This window comes from Elgaria multicarinata, chromosome 22, assembly GCF_023053635.1.
Source record: "Elgaria multicarinata webbii isolate HBS135686 ecotype San Diego chromosome 22, rElgMul1.1.pri, whole genome shotgun sequence".
Taxonomy (NCBI): domain Eukaryota; kingdom Metazoa; phylum Chordata; class Lepidosauria; order Squamata; family Anguidae; genus Elgaria; species Elgaria multicarinata.
In genome coordinates, this window is record NC_086192.1 from 15,819,464 (window position 1) to 15,838,725 (window position 19,262).

At 55.1% G+C, this 19,262-nt stretch overlaps 1 protein-coding gene across 1 annotated transcript in view; it reads right to left on the reverse strand.

The window, feature by feature from the left end:
- Positions 1-1,304: 1,304 nt before the first annotated feature.
- The window catches only part of RNF43 (ring finger protein 43), a 36,295-nt gene continuing 18,337 nt past the window's right edge, over positions 1,305-19,262 (reverse strand). The window contains exons 2-8 of the mRNA XM_063146810.1: positions 16,739-16,861; positions 10,607-10,681; positions 7,674-7,805; positions 5,931-6,032; positions 4,916-5,071; positions 3,618-3,720; positions 1,305-2,950 (exon numbers count right to left, since the gene is read on the reverse strand). Coding sequence (XP_063002880.1) covers positions 1,305-2,950; positions 3,618-3,720; positions 4,916-5,071; positions 5,931-6,032; positions 7,674-7,805; positions 10,607-10,681; positions 16,739-16,861 — 2,337 coding nt within the window. The remainder of the gene's footprint in view (positions 2,951-3,617; positions 3,721-4,915; positions 5,072-5,930; positions 6,033-7,673; positions 7,806-10,606; positions 10,682-16,738; positions 16,862-19,262) is intronic.

Here is a 19,262-nt window from a genome sequence, read left to right on the forward strand (position 1 = left end):
TTGGAAAAATGCGGCACTGTCTCTCTTTTATGGCTCGCTTTTTAAGAAGTCTCCTTGCGGTTATATCACCTTCATTGGATTTGCAGTCGCAACGAACACGTGGACTAGAACGTCATTGCACATTGGTAGCCCTCCAGACGGGCTGGACTGCAATTTCCATCATTCCTGGCCAGAATGATGGGAGTGGCCGACTGACACAGCTGGAGAGCATCAGGTCGGAGACAGCTGCGCTATATTATTCACAGCAATATTGTTCCCATTTTACAGGTAGGAACTGGTTAAAGGGAACCTATTTTGCTAGCGTTCTGATCCATTTCTGGGCACAATTCAAAGTGTTGGTGCTAACCTTTAACGCCGTAAACATCTTGGGCCTGTCAACCTTAAGAACACTCTTTCCCGCCCAGGAATGTGAGCTCATGTATTAGGACGCCTTTGCCGGGTCCCACCACCATCAGATGGAGAATTAAGGGCCTTTTTTGTGTTGACACCCTGGGTTTATAACCCTGCCTCCAGTAAACCTGACATCACATCCTAGGACTCAGAGACTTGTTGGTTTTATTTCTGACCCATCCTGGCCTTTTTTCTTTCTTTTTTTACACTGCTTAACTACGTTTTCTCTCCCACACCAGAGGCCTTCAAGAGGCAGCTGGACAACCACCTGTCAGGGATGCTTTAGGGTGGATTCCTGCATTGAGCAGGGGGTTGGACTCGATGGCCTTGTAGGCCCCTTCCAACTCTGCTATTCTATGATTCTATGACTCTACTATTTACAGTTTGGGGCTTTTTAAAAAAGTTATTATGCTTTTAAGATGTGTGTTTTTTATACAGTATGAGCTGCTTTGGGCTTAAACGCTTGTGGAGAAGCAGGCTATAAACCCACATGGTTTGTTCACAGCAGAGGCAGAATTTCAGATAGAATCACAGGGTTCGAAGGGCCCTCAGAGATCATCTAGCCAACCCAGCTCATATTGCATAGAAGAAGAAGAAGAAGAAGAAGAAGAAGAAGAAGAAGAAGAAGAAGAAGAAGAAGAAGAAGAAGAAGACACAAATAAGTAAAGAACAATATGTCTCGAAACCCCAGTAAAGAACAATATCAAAAGAGCAATATGTCTCAAATACACCATATCAGGTTCAAAGACTCCTTTCCATCTGCTGGACGGCGCCGTCCATCCCAAATCATGCCCGAACTGAACCACCTACTAGTTGCCATATTACTGATGTGGGCTTTAGGATTTTCTCAGGGGTTTATACATTTTGCCCAGTATATCCAGGCTGGGGGTTGACCTCTGTTCTTCGGGGCCACCTCATTTATTAGAACACCGGGGGGCTTCCTGCGTTTCTACTGCCGTTAACCGCATTGTTTCCGCCACGTCTGGAGGGCTTCCAGCCACCGTGCGCCCTGCTCCTTTCGCCTCGGACTCGGCCTCCCACCGGAACGGGCTGAACGAGGCTGGGCGCTGCCCCTCGAAAGGGCGAGCCTTACCCTGAAGGTGTTGCTGCAGTTGGCAGTTGAGGTAAAAGCTTGGGTTGGTCCCTGCGGCCTCCGTCCCCGGACGTTCCCCGGGAGAGGCGGGCTGGCAGTCCGGTCGCCCGAGCTGTTCCCGCCGCTCTTGTGGCTCCGGGGTGGAGTGCAGCGCAGCGCCCTCTGAAACCTCTGGCGAGGCTGCAGGAGGCGGCGCGGAGGGAACGCTGGCGAGGAGCGGCTGGGTCTCCGGAGAGCAGCAGCTGCCTGAGCCTGGGCCGGAAGTGCCGGGGAGCCTCCCGTCTGGGGGCGCGTCGGGGTCTTTGGGGAGAAAGGGCTGGGAAGAAGTCCCAAGAGGGCATTTCCACCTCCTCCAACCGGGAGGGATTTGCACACAGCGTTTCTGAGGCATCCAGGGCCCGTCGGCTCCGCTGGCGGCCAAGTCGGCCTCTGCCAAAGGAGGCTCACACGGCCCTTGCGGCAAACAAGTCGACGGCCCGACCAGAGAGGCATCCAGGCGGGCAGAGCCGCCCTCCGACGGCGGCCCCTTCTTCTCTGTCCTTTTTTGAACTTGGGCACTGTGCGGGCCCGCCTTGGCCCTGGGAGGTTTGGCCTTGCGTTGACCGGGCTCTTGACTCAGCCTGCCGTTCGGACAGTCCGGTGGGCTCCGTCCATAGTGGTGGTGCCGGTGGTGGTGGTGGTGGTAATGGACGTGGTTACTGGCCACCTGGGCTCTGCTCGTCCCCGCCGAATCCACCGACCGAGGCCCCGGGTCCTTCCACGGCGGAGGCGGATCGTCCCTGCTTTCCGTGGCCGACTTCTCCGAGCCGCAGAAGGCAAAGGGGTCGTAGTCGCTGCTCAGGGAGCTACGGAAAGTGGAGCAGCTGCCGTGGATGGCCTGGAGGCTGACGTCAGTGCAGTTTAGCATGGAGTCACTGGAAGAGCCGTGGCAAGGACCCGAACTGGAGTCGCTCCCGGGGCCGTCGGGCAGGTACCCGCTGGGCTCCGTGAGATAGCTCTCCCCGGAGCCGCTGCTGTGAGGGTGGTGCCTCCCGTGGCGGATTCCACGGCTCGGCCTGGCGGCAAGCGGAGCCCGGAGGCCTCGGCAGGAGGGCTGGTGCTGGAGCAGGCAGGGCCACCGAGAGAGCAGGGGCTGCTCGCTGCCGGGTGACTCCTGCCGCTGGGGAAGCAGCAGGCCACGGGGGAGAGGAGGCGGCTGGTGGCCGCACCAAGGCTCCAAGCCCATCGGCCTGTAGGGCAAGTAATGCATCGTCCCCAAATCCAGCTGCGTGAGCTCTGGGGAGCGGAAGAAAGGGTGGCCGTGGGGGAGTATCGCCGGGCAGTTCCTGGAGGGCCTGGGAGGAAGCGTCCGTGGGAAGTGGTACAAGGCCCGCCCCGGGTGCTGCCGGAAGAAGTGAGGCCTCCGCCCGGGGCCCGGGTGACGCGGATCCTCACGAGAATGCAGGGGCAAAGCAGAGGGAACTCGGTCTGGAGGAGGAAAACCAGGGATCAGCTCTGAGCAGCGATTCTCGGCACCAAGAAATCAGACCCTCCCGACACGGGGAGCGCCTCTCCCCGCCCAAGAAGCTGTATTTGGGGCTGAACTGCAATGGGGAGAAGCTTCAGGGGGTGCAAAGGGGGCCTCAGGAGAGGCAGTTGGAGCATTCGGAATGGGGGGAATGCGCAAAGGTCAGGGAACGACCCAACGGGCCAGGGAAAGAGGGTCCGTGGCTGGCTAGGGAACCCCGGAGCGCCAGACGGGGAGCCTGGATGGACTGGACCGGACCCTCAGGCCTGACGTTCCCCACCCCTGCTTTCTCTCTCTCTCGTTCTCTTTTCCATCCAAAGGGATTTGCAGCGTCTCCACGCACAGAGGCTGGCGTAGAGGCATGTGAGAGTGTGGCAGGAGGCAGGAGGCCTCGCAGACCACGCTAGCCCAGTAGGTCTCGCCCAGGGCCTCTCTCAGTCGGCCCCTGTCTCCTACCCTGGTGGTGGCTGACCTCTTCGGCGGGAGACGGCGAGGGGCACGGTCGCTTGTCTGGGGAGTGTCTGGAGGAGCCCAATCGAGGGGGCCCCTGCGTGGAAGACCCTGCTTACGTTCAGAGCTGCAGGTCACAGGAGTCGCCCACCCCCACACACCCCGCCCCACTCGTACCAATGATGTTGAACATGCACAGCGGGCACGTTTGGTGCTGCTGGAGCCAGGGGTCCACGCACTGCCGGTGGAACTCGTGGAAGCAAGTGATGATCCGCAGCTCCTGCAAGGAAAGGAAAGCCGGTGGGCCAGGAGGATCGCGAGCGCAGCGCCGCTGATCCCAGCTGTACCGCCTCCCGCTTTGAGCAGCGCATCTCCCCGGAATGGTTTTGGGCCGGACTGCGGAAGGGCCCCTTCGCCTCAATGGTCAGGATGACATTTGGGAGCCACGCACGCGTATTTCAACCTCTCTTCAGCGGGGGTGGAAAGACGGCTCTTAGAGCAGTTTGCAAAAATCAGTCTTAAAAACCTGCCCCCAGGTTTACAATCTAGAAGACACGACCCGAAAGGAAACGGGACGGGAAGGGAGGAGGGGAAAAGCAAACGCAGGCACAAGTTCCCGCCTGTCAGGGATGCTTTTGGGGTGGCTTCCTGCATTGAGCAGGGGTTGGACTTGATGGCCTTAGAGGCCCCTTCCAACTCTGCTATTCCATGATTCTATGACACAGCGCGTGCCCTTTCTGGTGTGTGTGTGTGTGTGGGGGGAAGCCAGCTCCCCACGGCTGCTCCTTCTCTGGCTGATGGGTCCAGGCCGGTCTCCCGTCTTCCATCGGCTAACAGAGGAGGCCGGACCCTGTCATGCTCCCTGGAGAATGTGCCGACGGCATTTATGTATTAATCCATCATATTCGCTGTCCTTCCACCGGCAAGCAAAGATCACTTTATTTAAGGAGACCTCAGCCCTGTCGTTGGGTCTGCTGGGTTTTTATTCTGCAATTGCTATGTTTTGACGGTACTTTAATGTGTCTTCTTGTTTTAATCTGTTTCAAATGGTTTGGGTACACTGCCTTGAGTGCCATTTTTGGGTGGAAAGGGAGAAACCGAATTAAGATCATTTTTGACGCTGCCTTTCTGAATTCATGCCCAAGGCAGCTGACAACAACATGGCAAGGGGGGAGACCAGCTTTTTGCTTTTTTTGCTTTTTTTCCTCCTCCCTCCCCACATTTTTCCTTTTGTGTTGCGTCTCTTGTGTCAAACTTTACCGTTCCCTGCCAGAAAGACCACTTCTAACTAATCCCCGAATTTGCTTCCCCCCCACACCTGGTTGGACCCCAAAGGAAGGGATTCGGGCCTCCTCTTTGACCCGTTGCTCTGCATCGCTGTGGAAGAGTCGGCTCGTTTAAGAGAGCCCAGGAGCAGGGACCAGCAGGCCCGGTCCGCGGCCTTTTCTGCTGTGCGCGGGGGAAGCGACACTTACCTGGCCCTCGCTGAACTCCTCCAGGCAGATCGCACAGACGGGAGCGGAGCTGCAAGTGCTCACAGAGTCCCCCGTGGGTGCCGGCCGGTGCCGGGTCTGATACCTCCGTGTGGCCAGCAGTCTGATCGCTTGTAGGGTCTCTTCTTGCACGTTCGTCTGGGGAAGGAAGGGGAGGTTGAGCCACCCAAAACAGAGGTAGGTCCGAGGAAGCACACCCTGTAAGGCCAACTGGTCTGCATTTCCTTACGAAGGATATGGAATCCTAGAGTTGGAGGGAGTCCTGGAGGCCATCTAGTCTAGCCCACGGTTCAGAGCAGAAAATTCCCATGGGGCCCACCTCGTAACTGATTCCACCGTCAAAGAGGTTTCTTCTAACGTTCGACCAAAATCTAATCTTCTGTAACTCAGCATCGGAGCTTCCGTTTCTCGGTTTGCCACGTGTCATCATCCCCATAGGGTGCAACTGGACTTTGTGAGAGAAATGTGGGATTCCTGATCCCCATTTCTCAGAATGGGGGGGGGGGGTGTCACACGCAGTGGGCAAGAGTGGGGGTCCGCTTAACCCTTCCCCCACCGGTGGGCTTTCCTCTACCAGGTTTTTTATGTATAGATTGTTTTTTTCCCCAGCTGGTCTCCAAAATTGGTAGTCAGCCCATTTGCGGGGGGTTGGCTGGCCGGGGCGGGGGGGAGAGAGACGGCAGATGTAAGGCAAGTGAAGCCTTCCTTTAGGGGTATCGTGCCCCTAAAGAACTGCCAGCTATCATGGGACAGGGAACCCTGGATGTACGTCAGACAGGGTGCAGGAGCCTGCCCCAACCTGGCAACTTCCAGTGTTTTGGACTACAACTCCCATCAGCCCCAACCTCCATGGCTGAAGGCCAGGGGGTTATGGAAGCTGTCATCCAAAACATCTGGAGAGCACATGGGGATTACAATCACGGCTCGGCACTAAACCATCCAAGGTAGGAACGGCTCTCGGGAAGCGGTTCAGAGCACCCGGAATTGTTCTCCTTACCCGACTCCTGCTGGGCTGGCAGCGGGTGCGAACGATGAAAATTAAAACAATGACCAGGACGGTGCTGACCACAGTGAGAAGGATCCAAACATCATAGTCTGGCTGTGGGAGAGACGCAAGGAGAGGTTAGGGGGCTTCCCAAGGCTCCCAGACTATGGAACGATCTCCCTGACGAGGCTCGCCTGGCACCAACGCTGCTATCTTTCCGGCGCCAGGTTAAGACTTTCCTCTTTACCCAGGCATATGGTGGCACATCTTAATCACCCACATGTTTAGTTTTTTTTTAACGGTTTTTAATGCTTTATGTGTGTATGTTCTGTGTTTTAGAATTTTAAATTTTGTATACTCGTTTTTATCTTAATTTTAGAATTTCTGGAAACCGCCCAGAGAGCCCTGGCTATGGGAGCGGTATATAAGTACAATAAATAAATAAACAAAATAAATAAATAAGACCGATGGAGCAAAACAGGAATGGGGTGAAAACTTTTTCTCTTTTTTTTAAACAAAGAAAAGATCATTAAGAGATCTGTCAGAGAAGTTTCTGGAGAGCAGTCTTCTCCAACCCGGTGCCCTCTTGATGTGCTGGACTATGACTCCCATTCATTCCAGCCAGGTGGAGCGAATGGGAGTTGTAGTTCAGCATGTCTGGAGGGCACTAGGTTGGGGAAGGCGGCTGAAGAGCAATAAGGATGAAAGCCGGATTGATAAGGATCTAGATGAGAATCAGACAAAGGCGCTAGCAGGAAGCACATGCAAGAACCTGACAGTAAAAAGGAAGGAGAAAATAGGCCGATAATTAGGCAGCAGGGCGAGATCAATAGCTGATTTGGGGTTGGGTTTTCCCCTGCAGAATAGGTGACCCAATCGCTGGTTTGAAGAAGGAAAAGAACCAGGCGGAAGTACAAGGTTAAAGATGCAGCTGAATCAAGGGCTGAAAGGCCTCGAAAGGCAAGAGAAAAAACGGACCGAGAGCACAAGTTGAGGAATGAATTATAACAGCGATGCCAGACAGAGCATCAGCAGAGGGAAAACGAGGGAAGGTGGGAAGACGACAGAAGGAACACTGAAATGCAGCGGTCTGGCGACAGCGTCAACTGGATTTCGTCCCGTTAAAAGTGAAGGAACCAAGGGCAGCAATTCCAAAGACCAGGGCTAGCGTGAGAACGACCCACGAAACGAAATCAGCGTGAAGAGGAACGTGTCCAAGGCAGAGAATTAAAGAGAGTCAGGGAATACTCTGGAGCGTGAATCACCGGAGAAAAGGGAGATAGTTTTGCCGAGAGCAAAATTAGGGGGAAGGGGGTGGGTGACAATAGCCCCCTCCCCAAAACGTATAATGAAGGGATGAGGCTTGTGGGGCCCAGGAGTGAAAGCAAGGATCCCTTAAATTGGTCGTTACTGAAGGTCGAAGCCCAAAAAGTAACAGGGGGAAAATATCTAGTGTAGAAAGAAGCAGAATCAATGGAATAAGGTCATGAACCAATGCATATTTAGACAGAAAAGGGTCCTACAACATGCACAGGGTTGTAGAATTTTTTTCTGTCTAAACATGCATAGGATTGTAGGATCCCCCCCCCCCCCCGTCTGAACATGCCTAGGATTGTAGAACTGTTTTCTGTCTCAACATGCATAGCTTTATGGGGTTTTAAACATGCACAGGATTGCACCCTAACTGTGTCAGCACTGCTATCCGTGTTAGCGACGTCTGCTGGGAGAGGGAAGGTCAAGAGGCTTTGGACTCACCCAAGCCGGCATCTCCTTCACCTCGATCTTCACATGCGCTTCTCGGTTATTGTTCACGACCCCCATCAGGAGCTCGGCGTCGTGGCCCCAGATTAGAACGACGGGTTGGCTGAGCCCTCGGGGCTTCCTCAGCTGTGGAGAGACACCCTCAGGAGTAAGGCGCTCTACAGCAAGGGCAGGGAACCTCAGCGCCGTGGGCCAAATCCTGCACTCCCTCACCCCACCCCTTTCCCTTAATTACCCATCGTTTTGTGGCTTCCCCCATCCCCAATTTTAAAAGGTTGAAATGTGTCTCCCGTATGGCAAGAAGAGCATGAAGCTACAAAAGGCTGGTATTTTGGGTATTTGGCCTCGCCCATCACTGGAAGGAGAGCTTCTCCAAAATTGAATTACGCCCTCGGATGGATAGAGGTTCGAAAAGAACTCTGTGCATGCTTTGGTGTTCCTTTCAATAAGGTTTGTGCAGGAGAGCGCCCTGGTGGATTCCTGTTGCTTAGTCAAAAAGGGGGCATCCTTTGAGTTTTGTGCCTCAGGCCTGAGGTTCAACACCCAATTCATTCTGGGTTTGAGTCATCAAAACGAGTCAAAATTGTCTGTCTGGATCCTCAGCCCCCGATGGCCCCGCAGTGGCAAAGGCACACAGCCTCACAAAACGCAGGGGTTGAAGACAACATCTAGAACCAATCTGCCCGACCACACGAGCACTGATAACAGCAGGGCCGTGTCATACAATTATAAAAAGAGCTGGAACATTCTGTTATGCAGATCAACCTATTCCAGACGCGATAACCCTCCCTCTGGAGATCTGAATTGACTGAGTCGCTTGGGATGCTTTTGCCAAGAGGTGCCCCCCCATGCCTGCATTCTGTGGGGGGCTGCATTGGAAGATGACACTTCAGCGAATTCAGAATACAGCAGCCAGGCTGTTGACTGAAGTAAAGAGGAGGTATAAAATCTCACCACTGGTGAGTCTTCTTCACTGGTTGCCAGGTTGCTTCCAGGGATGTTCTAGAGCAGCCTTCCTCAACCTGGGGCACTCCTGATGTGTTGGACTGCATCTCCCAGAATGCCCCAGCCTGCTGCATCTCCCAGAATGCCCCAGCGAGAAGTCCCCCAGTTTTCCAAATTTCTCCGTGAGACATCAAGAATGACTCCAAAGCATGATTAAAAACGCACTCGCCAGGTTAAAAGATTTACTCGCCGGTGGCGAGCTGGTGCGGTTGCGGACCCAAGGCTGCAAGCCACTTTGAGGGTCATACGGTCAAGAGGCAGGGAAGGAAGGCAAGCAGGCAGCTTTGCGCTTTGTGGATCCCAATTTTGCCCCTGGACGGTAAAGGAAACCAAAGCCAGTCCCCGCGGAACGGAGCAGAGGGGTTCCCAGGGAACCCGGAGCCGCCTTCGCTCCGGGAACTGAGCATTTCCAAGGGCCCTGCTCCCTTCATGCCTCAGAGTTTCATTACGGCACAACGCCAAGCCTACTACCCATTAGGTGAAGTGAGGCGGCCCGCCCCAGGCGAAAGAATCTGGGCACTGCCATGAAAGGGCAGCAAACCGTCAGTGGTTTAATTCATCATTATTATTATTATTATTATTATTATTATTATTATTATTATTATTATTATATTTTTCCTGCCTTAGGAGGTGGGGGAAGCTTTGGGGCCAGGCGCGTCTTATAAAAGGACATCCTCCGCTCCTGAAGACCTGCCCACTGCCGCCTTTTCCTGAACGGCACTGCTGATGGGAGGTGGAAGAGAGATCGCTGGGAAGCCGGGCACGAGGGGAGGTTCATAAGGCTGTGCTTGGATAACAAGCAAGCTCTCGCTGCGGAGAAATGCTCTTTCCCACTAGGAACGGCCTTGTATCGTAGCACGACTGCTTCAGGGAGCGATTGGTTACATATTCATCAGCAGGGGTGAAGCATCTCTGGTATCCAGCCTGCATAGGGTCCCAATCCAGATGCCCCCCCCCGCCTCCTAATCACCAATTCTTAGGTGTTTTCTTGGCTTTTGCACAGTCCCCGTCGCCCCCATCTAAGGCTTTGAGACTGGCACCATAAGCCGGCATTCCCCCCCCCAACTTTTTTTTGCCTTCAGCCCCCACCCACCCATCCGTGGAATGCAGCTCATGAGAGTGATTTTGAAATTGAACTCGGAATTTGAGCTGAAATGGGTCCCCAACCCCTGCCTTATGAAACGTAGTTTCCCTCTTCTCATACCTATTTGCATGCCTAACAACCAACACGCTTCACATCACGGCTAAGAGACCTGGAAGCAAAGGGCCAAGAAAGACGGACAGGCTGAGGTGAGCAGCCACTTGGGCAGCTACTCTCTGGAAACACCGACTGAGGAGCAGTGCTGGATTTGGTGATGGGAGGGAGGGGGCAATTTGGGGCAAGACAGCTCAGATGAGAGGCTGGGGGTGGTACCTGCCCACAAACTTTTCAGCTGCCACGTTTCTTTATGGCTGCACCCTCTGCCTCCCTGGAAGTACACCATGGCAAGGGAAAGACCAGCCTGGCTCAATATATTGGCCAGAGATGTATTTGCTTTTTCCTCCTCCTTCTCCCTCCCCATGTCTTTTCCTTTCGTGCCGCGTCTTTTCATAGAATCATAGAATACTAGAGTTGGAAGGGGCCTTTAAGGCCATCCTGCTCAATGTAGGAATCCACCTCAAAGCATCCCTGACACAGGGACCGTCTTACCATTTATCTTTGTAAGCTGCTCTGAGAGCAGGGGTAAAAATGCTGTAAATAAATAAATAAATAAATCCCCATCCACATTCCCGCAGCATCTTTCCTGGCAAGCGAATAAATGTTCCGAAGCACAGAAACACAATGGGAGAAGGAAATGCCAGCCCGTCTTTTAAGCAAACCGGCCCAAATAACGGCGCAGCCACTCCCCCGTGCCCACGGCCCAAGAAAGAGCCCTCTTTACCTGGTCAGCGGCGCTCTGGTCATCCGTAATGTCAAAGAGGACAGCTCGGGCACCTCTCTCCCCCGCCAGCTTGGCCTGCCCAAGGAGAAGAAAGGAGGGGGGGCTTTCAGGAGGGTGCAGGCGGGCACGGCTGTGGCGCCTTGAGCAGCCATGGCCTCGGGGCCTCTGCATCCCCTCTGGCTTTTAGTCTCCACCTCAAGCTGCTAGTCCTCCTGAGGTTTCAAGGGCTCTGCTACGAAGCCGGATATTGGGCAAGGCGAACCCTCTTCGCCGCTCGGATCCAACAAGCAAGTTCTTTTGTTCTTCCCTTCTAACGGGTTTATTTAGTTAGTTATACATTGACAGAACGCTATTTTTTAAAAAAAATAATAATAGAGCAAGTAAAAGGCTTAGAGTTGCTTAACAAAATCACATTCAAAAGGAAGAAATTGCAATGAAACAATGAAAGACTGTCTTCACCCAGACGAGCCTGCCTGGGTTTTGAGATCTCTGGAGGAGGTCCTTCTCTCTGTATTGCGGCCGTCGGAGGCACCTTTGGTGAGGACACGAGAGGGGGGCCTTCTCGGTGGCTGCTCCCTGCTAAGAAAGGCTTTGCCGGCCCTCCAACGTCAGGCAAAGACTTCCTTATCCAAGCAGGCCCTTAGCGTGTAAGCCAGCCTGTTGCTGGAGCGTGCAGCTTCTGTCTTTGATTCTTGCGCTTTTCACGGATTTGCTTTTAGGTTACGTTTGGTTTGTGTTTGCGTTTTTAATCTGGAGTTTATTGTTAGCTGGCTTGAGCCCCATATTGTCCAGGTATACACATTATATATTTAAAAACGACAACAATGCTTCCGGATTTAAAACATTCAAAAGGGCCACTTGAGGTAAACAACAGGAACCCCACAAGATCCAAACAGTAATGTCCCCAGTAGAAGCATTAAGCGTTTCTAGGCCCCGTTCGTTTCCATGGGAGAGAGAGAGTTAAGCCCGTGTGGTTTAATTACCCCCTCTCTCCTTAACCTCAGGTACGGAGCCGGAGAGGCGTGAGACCGCGCCTCCAAGCATGGAGGATTCATGACTCTGAATTCTGGGGAAGTCCAGGATTCTCGGGGTCCCTGGATCTCAAGCCAAGCCACTCCGAGGCATTTCGGTGCCAGGGGTGCCGCTGATCCACACAGGGCACAAATCCTTCTGGACTTTCTGCTCCATCAGCCCCACTGGGAGGTTCTGGAGCTGCGCGAGGCCGGCACTGTGCCCTTGGCGCGTCCCCCAACCCATCCTCGCTTGGGCGACGCTCTAAGCTGATGGCGCCGGGGTGGGTGGGTGAGAGCAGCCCCGTTCTCACTGGACCATTGCCCGCTCATGCAATGGTGGCAGGGAGATTTTCTTGGCCCTGGGGCTGCAGGCTGGCAGTGGACAGGCCTCTGCTCCAAGGTGGGGCGGGGGCACCCCGCGGCTGGCATCCGCCCCAGGCCCCATTCACTCACCCACTCTCTCGCATACAACTGCACCCTCACAGGAAACCACAGACAAACCAGACCCAGAGAGAGCCCCAAATCCATCGCACTTGCTCCCTCTCTGACACACGCACTGGCCCTCTGCTCTCCCACGCAACAGCACACCCACGGACCCAGGCATTCACACCGACGTGGGAGGGAGGGCGCGCACACGCATCACCCCGCTGCGCCACGGCTTTCGCAAAGCCTCGGTTGGCAAGAAGCGCCCGGCCAGAGCCACGGAGGCTCGCCCTTCCGGACGGGGCTTTCTCCTGGGCAGCAGGCAGGCAGCCCGGCAGGCAGGCAGCCCCCTTCCCCTCCCTTTGGCTCCGGCCCGCCCCCGCCCCGCCCCTGCCCTGCCCTGCCCTGCCCTGCCCTGCCCGGGGGAACAAAGCCGGCCTGTGTGCGCCTTCCCCGGCTCGGCTGGCGCAGTGGCACCCGAGAGGCGCACGGCGGCGCAGCCCCGCTCTGGGCTGGCTCTGCCTGCCTGCCTGCCCGCCCGCCCGCCGTCCCCGCCCCGCTGGCTCACCTACCTGCCTGCCTGCCTGCCTGCCTCCCCCGCCTCCCATTGGCACTGGAGCCCGGCCAGCACCAGGCCCCGGAGCCGCGGCTGGCGCGCCTTCAAAGGGCCGCCGCGGCAACCGCAGCCCGGCCTCGCCGCAGCCTGGGGCGGCCCGCGGAGCTGGGCGAGGGGGGCGGCGCGCGCTCTCGCCAGCGCTGGGGAGCCGCGGCGGTTTGGCGTGGGCAGGCAGCCCAGGAGCGCGCGGGCGAGGCCGAGCAGAAGGGCCCGGCGCCTGCTCTCCGGAGCTCGCCAAGGCGCTCTGCACGCGCTCAGAGGCGCTCGGCTCCGGCGCTCCCCGCTCAGACCGAGGCATGAGCAGCCGCTGGAGCCGAGCCACGTCCCGCGAGCGGGGCGCTCTGCATGCGCTCAGAGGCAGACAGGAGGCGGGCATGCTTTGCGCGTGGTCCGTGCGCTCTCTACACATGCCCAGGGGGATCTACACTACTGCTTTAAAGCGCTTTAAAGCGCTTTACAACAGTTTTGACAACTGTTGGGGCCCAGGACACACTGCATGTACAGTTTTCTAAACGTTTTCAAAGTGCTTTAAAGCGCTTTAAATGCAGTTGTGTAGATCCCCACGTAAGGAACTACCTGGCATCTGGCGATTATGGGGCCTGGGACGTTTGCTTCCAGGCAGCCTCCAGACTCCAGGTCGTGTGAACGGCCTCTTCACCTGCTCCAGGCACACGGGGCCATCTATATTCACAGCGAACTCAGATCTCTGCGTGTGGATCCTTTAGGTAGCCAAAACAGCAGGACTGAGGGGAACCAAAAGTTTGCAGAAGTAGAAAAGAAGTCTTTAAGGGGAAAAGAAACCTGTGTGCGTGTGAAAGACCACCGAAAACAGCCCAATGCAGACTGAGCATGCTCAGTAGGCACAGAATACTGGATGGCTGTGGGGAGGGGGGACCCTGGGGATTGTTGTGTTTGTCGGAGCCAAGGGTGCCCTACTTTAGAGAGGACAGTCCTCTCTTTGAAGCCCTGTCTGGTCCAGTTTAAAGGACCACAAACTAAAGGGGCCGGCTGCTTTGGCATTGGCCATCATGAGCCACGGGGCGGCAGGCTGAGCAGGGACCCAGCTCCCCTGGTCACAGCGCATTTATTTATTCATTTCATTTATATCCCGCCTTTTTTCCTCCAAGGAACCCAAAATGGAGTACATAATCCCCCTTCCATTTTAAGCCTCACAACAACAACCCTGTAAGGTGGGTTGGGCTGAGAGTCTGTGACTGGCCCAAAGTCACCCAGTGGGTTTCCATGGCCGAATGGGGACTAGAACCCGGATCTCCAGACTCCCAGTCTGACATCTTAGCCACTACACCACACATATTATGTTTATTCATGTTGTATTTTAGGGTTTTCATTTCCGTAAGAGCTTCGGCTGTTGGGAGGAAGAGGAACGCCCCAATCGAAAAGAGGCGGGGGTAATGGGAGTTGCAGTCCAAGCCCCCTGGAGGGCACCAGGTCAGGGATGCCTGCTTTTGCAGTTCCTCGCCCACCTCTGGCCAGGGAGATGCTTCTGGCAGGGAAGCGGTTAACTCCCTGCCTCTTTGGGAAGGAAGGAAGTCGGATGAGCAAAGTGCAGGTCCTGCGCTCCTGCCTGCCCGCGCTGCCTTTGATCTGGGCGTCCTTGGGGAGCGTGTGCGAGCAGGTATCCGCCAGCACCGCTCCGGCAGCCCGGCTGCGCAATTACCAGGCCTGCCTCGAGCGGCGGGGTCAGAGGTCAGCGGCAGAGTTTCCCAGCTGTGGGATCAAAGGCGCCGCTGATCTCGGGCTCTGGGGTTGCCCTCCGAGGAGAAGAGCCACCAGCCACGGTGGGGGAAACGAGAAGGCCCCGGGTTTGTCGCCAAGCGGCCCTCGAGCTGGGACCCTGGCCGTGCGTCCCACATGTCCCCGGGGTGGGGTGGGGACGAAGGGAGACTTCCCTGAAAGCCTCACTGCTTTGGTCTGGGATTTTAAATACACAGATGTAAGTCCCCAAGCAGGAGAGGGATATAGTCATTGGCCCTCAATCAGGGGTGCGGCTCCTAAGGCCTGTGGGTCAAATCCAGCCCTCCAGGAAGCCCCTGCCCCAATCATTGGGCGATTTCCTGGCTTTTGTGCCAATTTTTCCCATTCTAAAATCTTCATGGAATCATAGAATAGGAGAGTTGGAAGGGGCCTATAAGGCCATCAATGCAGGAATCCACCCTAAAGCATCCCTGACAGAGGGCTGTCCAGCTGCCTCTTGAAGGCCTCTAGTGTGGGAGAGCCCACAACCTCCCTAGGTCGTGGGTTCCATTGTCATACTGCTCAAACAGGAAGTTTTTTCCTGATGTCCAGCTGGAATCTGGCTTCCTGTAACTTCAGCCCGTTATTCCGTGTCCTGCACTCTGGGAGGATCGAGAAGAGATCCTGGCCCTCCTCTGTGTGACAACCTTTCAAGTATTGGAAGAGTGCTCTCATGTCTCCCCTCAATCTTCTCTTCTCCAGGCTAAACATGCCCAGTTCTTTCAGTCTCTCTTCATAGGGCTTTGTTTCCAGACCCCTGATCATCCTGGTTGCCCTCCTCTGAACACGCTCCAGCTATCTGCGTCCTTCTTGAATTGTGGAGCGCAGAACTGGATGCAATACTCCAGATGAGGCCTAACCAGGGCCGAATAGAGAGGAACCAGGACCTCACGCGACTTGGAAGCTATACTTCTATTAATGCAGCCCAAAATAGCATTTGCCTTTCTTGCAGCCATATCGCACTGTTGGCTCCTATTCAGCTTGTGATCTATAACATCTCTTCTAGTGTTGAGTTACCTGCAGTAAGAACTTGCAGCTAAAATACTCTGGTATCTTTGGGCCCTGTCTCCTTTTGCCTTTGGCCTTGCTCACCCCTGTAATCCCGCCCCCCTCCGTCCAAATGCTTCTCTGAAATGGGATTTGGCCGTTTCAGAGATAGAGGGTCTCACACATGCACACACCCTTGAACTATTGGGTAGCATAGAAATGCGATGAATAAATAAATTAATAAATTCTTCTCAAATAGAATAGAAGTGGCCATCTATCCAGGTCCCCAAAAGAATGCACATCTTTTTGCACATCTGCTGCCTATTCTGCCGGCGTGACCTTTGATCTGAGGTCATGTCCGGAATGGTCACGGCTCGTGCATTTCTGAGGGCGGGGATGCTGGCTCAAGGCAACACGAGACCCGTTTTTCAAGCAACAAGGAGGAGGGTGCAAATCGTGCTGCCGGTCCCTTCCGGAGCGTTAGGTTTGAAGAAGTTCTTTCACATGGATGCAAATGTCCAGTTGGACTCTGCTATGCCTCAGGAGGGGACTGACTGGCAAGACCTTGCAGGCTAGTGAGCGGTTCCCTTTGATCTAGCCAGCTCAGCTCCCGGGTCTTCGCAGGAGGCGGAGGAGGAGGCAAACCCCGTTTCCCACCCACCGCCCCGTCCTTTCAGAATGTTGTACGCTCGCTTTTTGCAGCTGCAAACTTTGAACTTTGCAAACAGTGATGGGGATCAACCCAGCCTCGGGGTGCGTCTTCATGAACAGACCTGCCAGCGGGACGCCCGCCTTGTCCAAGAGAGCCAACATCCCCAGTGCGTCATGAAGAAGCGAGTCCCGCCGTGGGGATAAAAATCACGCCCCCCCTCCCACCCCCGCTGCCTCCCTCCACAAGCCCAGCAGCGGAGCACCAAGCCAGGATTTTGGTCCCAGCTCCATCACTGGAGGAGTTTGTATTTGGAGGAAATACAGCAGCGGTGCAGAACCCGCAGCCCGTGGGCCAAATGGCCCAAACGCCTCCCTGTCCGGCCCGCTGAGGCGTGCCCCCTGCCCTTCCTTGTGGGAGCAGAGCAAGGCCAGGTTCTGCTGAGCTGAGCACCGCTATTGCTCACTGGGAAGCAGCTGAAGAACGTGGTTACAGGGGTACACCCTTTTCCTCAGCCGTTTCCAATACTGGTGTGTGTGTGAATGAATGGCTTGAGCCCTGCCCACTTTGGGTGTGAACACATCCTCAGAAGCCTTAATTGCCAATACAATGGCTTGAGAACCTGGCCAAGGACGCTTTCCAAAAAGGAAGGGAAAGCGCTCGGCAGACAGGCCCTGATTGCCACGTACCTTGTTGGCCAACGACAGGCACGGGTGGAGATCCCGCTCTGGCCGTTCCAGTTTGACGATGGAGACAAATCCTGGGACCGTGTGCTCATCCTCGCTGGTGTTACACAGAGACAGGGGGTGGAACTGCGGAGAGAAAGGAAGGAGAGTGGCTGCTGAGACGCCTGCGAGAGAAATCTGCATCGCCGCTGACTAGGAAGGTGGGCAGCGCTGCAAGGCTTCACCTGCAGTGAAATATTCAATGTGCAGGGCTTCCCCCAGAGCTTGGTCAGTTTCAGGTAAATGCCTGTTGCTTGTGCAGGCAAGTCTGCATCTAACACTCATCTTTTGGGACATGGGTTTGATAAAAAATAATAATGTCAGAAGGTCTTGCTAGATCACCCTAAAGGTCCGTCTGGTTCTAGATTCTTACAACCTTCTGCCACTAGTACAAAATTGAATGGGGTGTCTCTATCACAGGCGTGGGCCGCTTACGACCGGCTATGTATTTTGCGCTACAATTCCCATCATTCCTCTCCTTTGGAGGGCCATGAGTTGCCCACCCATGATCTCCAAGGAGCGTATCAGACCTTTCTTCCTCCCTTCTGCTGTGGGCCCAAGTTGCTCTGGGGCCCAAGTGAGCTAGTTTGGCAGAGTTCGCTGGACAGGGTCTTGTGTGATCTAGCCGCTTGCGAGGGCTAAGTTCCGTCCCTAGCACAGGAGGAGCTCTTTGGCAAAGCCTCGGCTTCGATCTAGCAAGCTCAGCTCTTCCTTGCGAAGAGCAAATTAGCTGGAAATCCTACTGTGAAAGCAAAACAGCCGAGGCCCAGAGGGAGCCCCGGTCTCCTGTCGGTGGGACATTTGCAGTGAGGGGAAGGAGAGCATTTCTAAATGTTCCAGTTCTGAAAGCAAAACAAACGAAACCCACCCCAAACCTACAGGCGGGTGTTTCTTTGCCTTCAGAGGGCCCTGGCGTCCGCCCCGCTTCATGGACATCAGAAGCCGGGGAGAGAAAGAGAAGTGACCTTCCTTCCAGTTCACAAGAACGTCCTTCCTATCCCCTAGAAGGGGTCCATATCATGGCAAACATTTGCAAGTCTGCTGCACGGAAGTGGATGGGCAAAACGCCGTCACCCTCACTCGCATGGAGATGGGTTTGATCTGGCATGGCACTTCCGGGAAGTTAGTCCTAAGTGCCCCTCAGTGGCTATCAAAGGGAGGAAGAACGATTGTTTGTTCCTGGACCACCAAACCTAGCTGGAGGGACGCCCCACCCCCCACCCCCACCCCTCAAACCTGCTAACTGCCAAAGAGTGCTGGTTATTTGTGTGTGGTGGACAAAGGAGCACAGCTGTAATAATTAGAAATTGCTCCCTCTCTTTTGGTGTGTGCGTGTGTAAAACGTTCCGTATTTATGTTAGCTGAGCCTCATGGATGGGATTAATACGGCAATTCTTCTGACCGTCCATCAATCAGTTCTATCCATCACTTTGATATCCTCGAGAAAAACATCGTTTGTAGCCCTTTCGGATGATGGAGGGAAACAAAACCCAAAACAGCCATCGATTTAAGGCACGGGATGTGGGGAAAGCTCTCCCCCCCCCCCAGTCAATCGGCCCAGAGCCACGTGTGGGGTCCGCCGGTCAAGGGAAACGTTTGTGACCGACACCTGCAAAGTATGGCCACCTGTGCTCCACCTGCTGCGGCGGGCCGGGCTGTCTGTTAGACCAAAGGTGAGCTCACACCTGCCGCCAGCCCTTGGCAAAGGATGAAGGGATATCTCTGCTGCAAGACTGATAGGATCTCTCCCCCCTCCTCAGTGCTGGATAAGGTCTTCTATAGAACAGCTCCTCTGCGGAAGGGCCAACAGCAAGTCTTGTGGTGTGTGTCTGTGGGTCCGCTTTGCAACATATATGGCCCCTCTACTCCAGACAGCAGGATAATGGATGTTTTGATCATAATCGTAACCACAGATATGGATGCACACATACAATTCTAGGCCGGGTTTCCAGCGTTGTCATTCCACTAGGTTCAAACCCACCCACCCCCCGACTGAAGAGCTGGGCCATGCCTGAGATCTCATTGGTGGTGCAATTTGGCTGCTTTCAACTCTGGACTCCGTGGTCCCTCTCCCCCTTTTCTCCGGGAACGCGCCCTAGTTTGGCTGCTCACCTGGACTAGCTCACTCACTTTGAAATGGGGGTAAGGCCGCCCTGCTGTGGTTCAGGCCAGCCGTCCCGCTCATCCTGCCTAGCAGGGCCCGGGCTGCTGCCCACGAGTCCTGCCCGACAGCACCGCTGTCTCCAAAGGCGCGCACGCATCGACGGACGCTTGTCTAGCAAGTAAAAGAACCGGCGTCCCCTTGGCTTTGGGGGAAGACCGCTTTGTTTGACCCGGTCGGGCAGCTTGGGAGAGCTGCGTTCCAGGTAGCGCCACGTGCATGGAGGGCGCTTGTGTTTGATGCTTGCTACAACAGGGCCCTGCGAACAGGGGCCGGAGCCCAGCCAGGTGCCCAGCCAGGCCCACGTGGAAGGCAGAGACAGGTGAC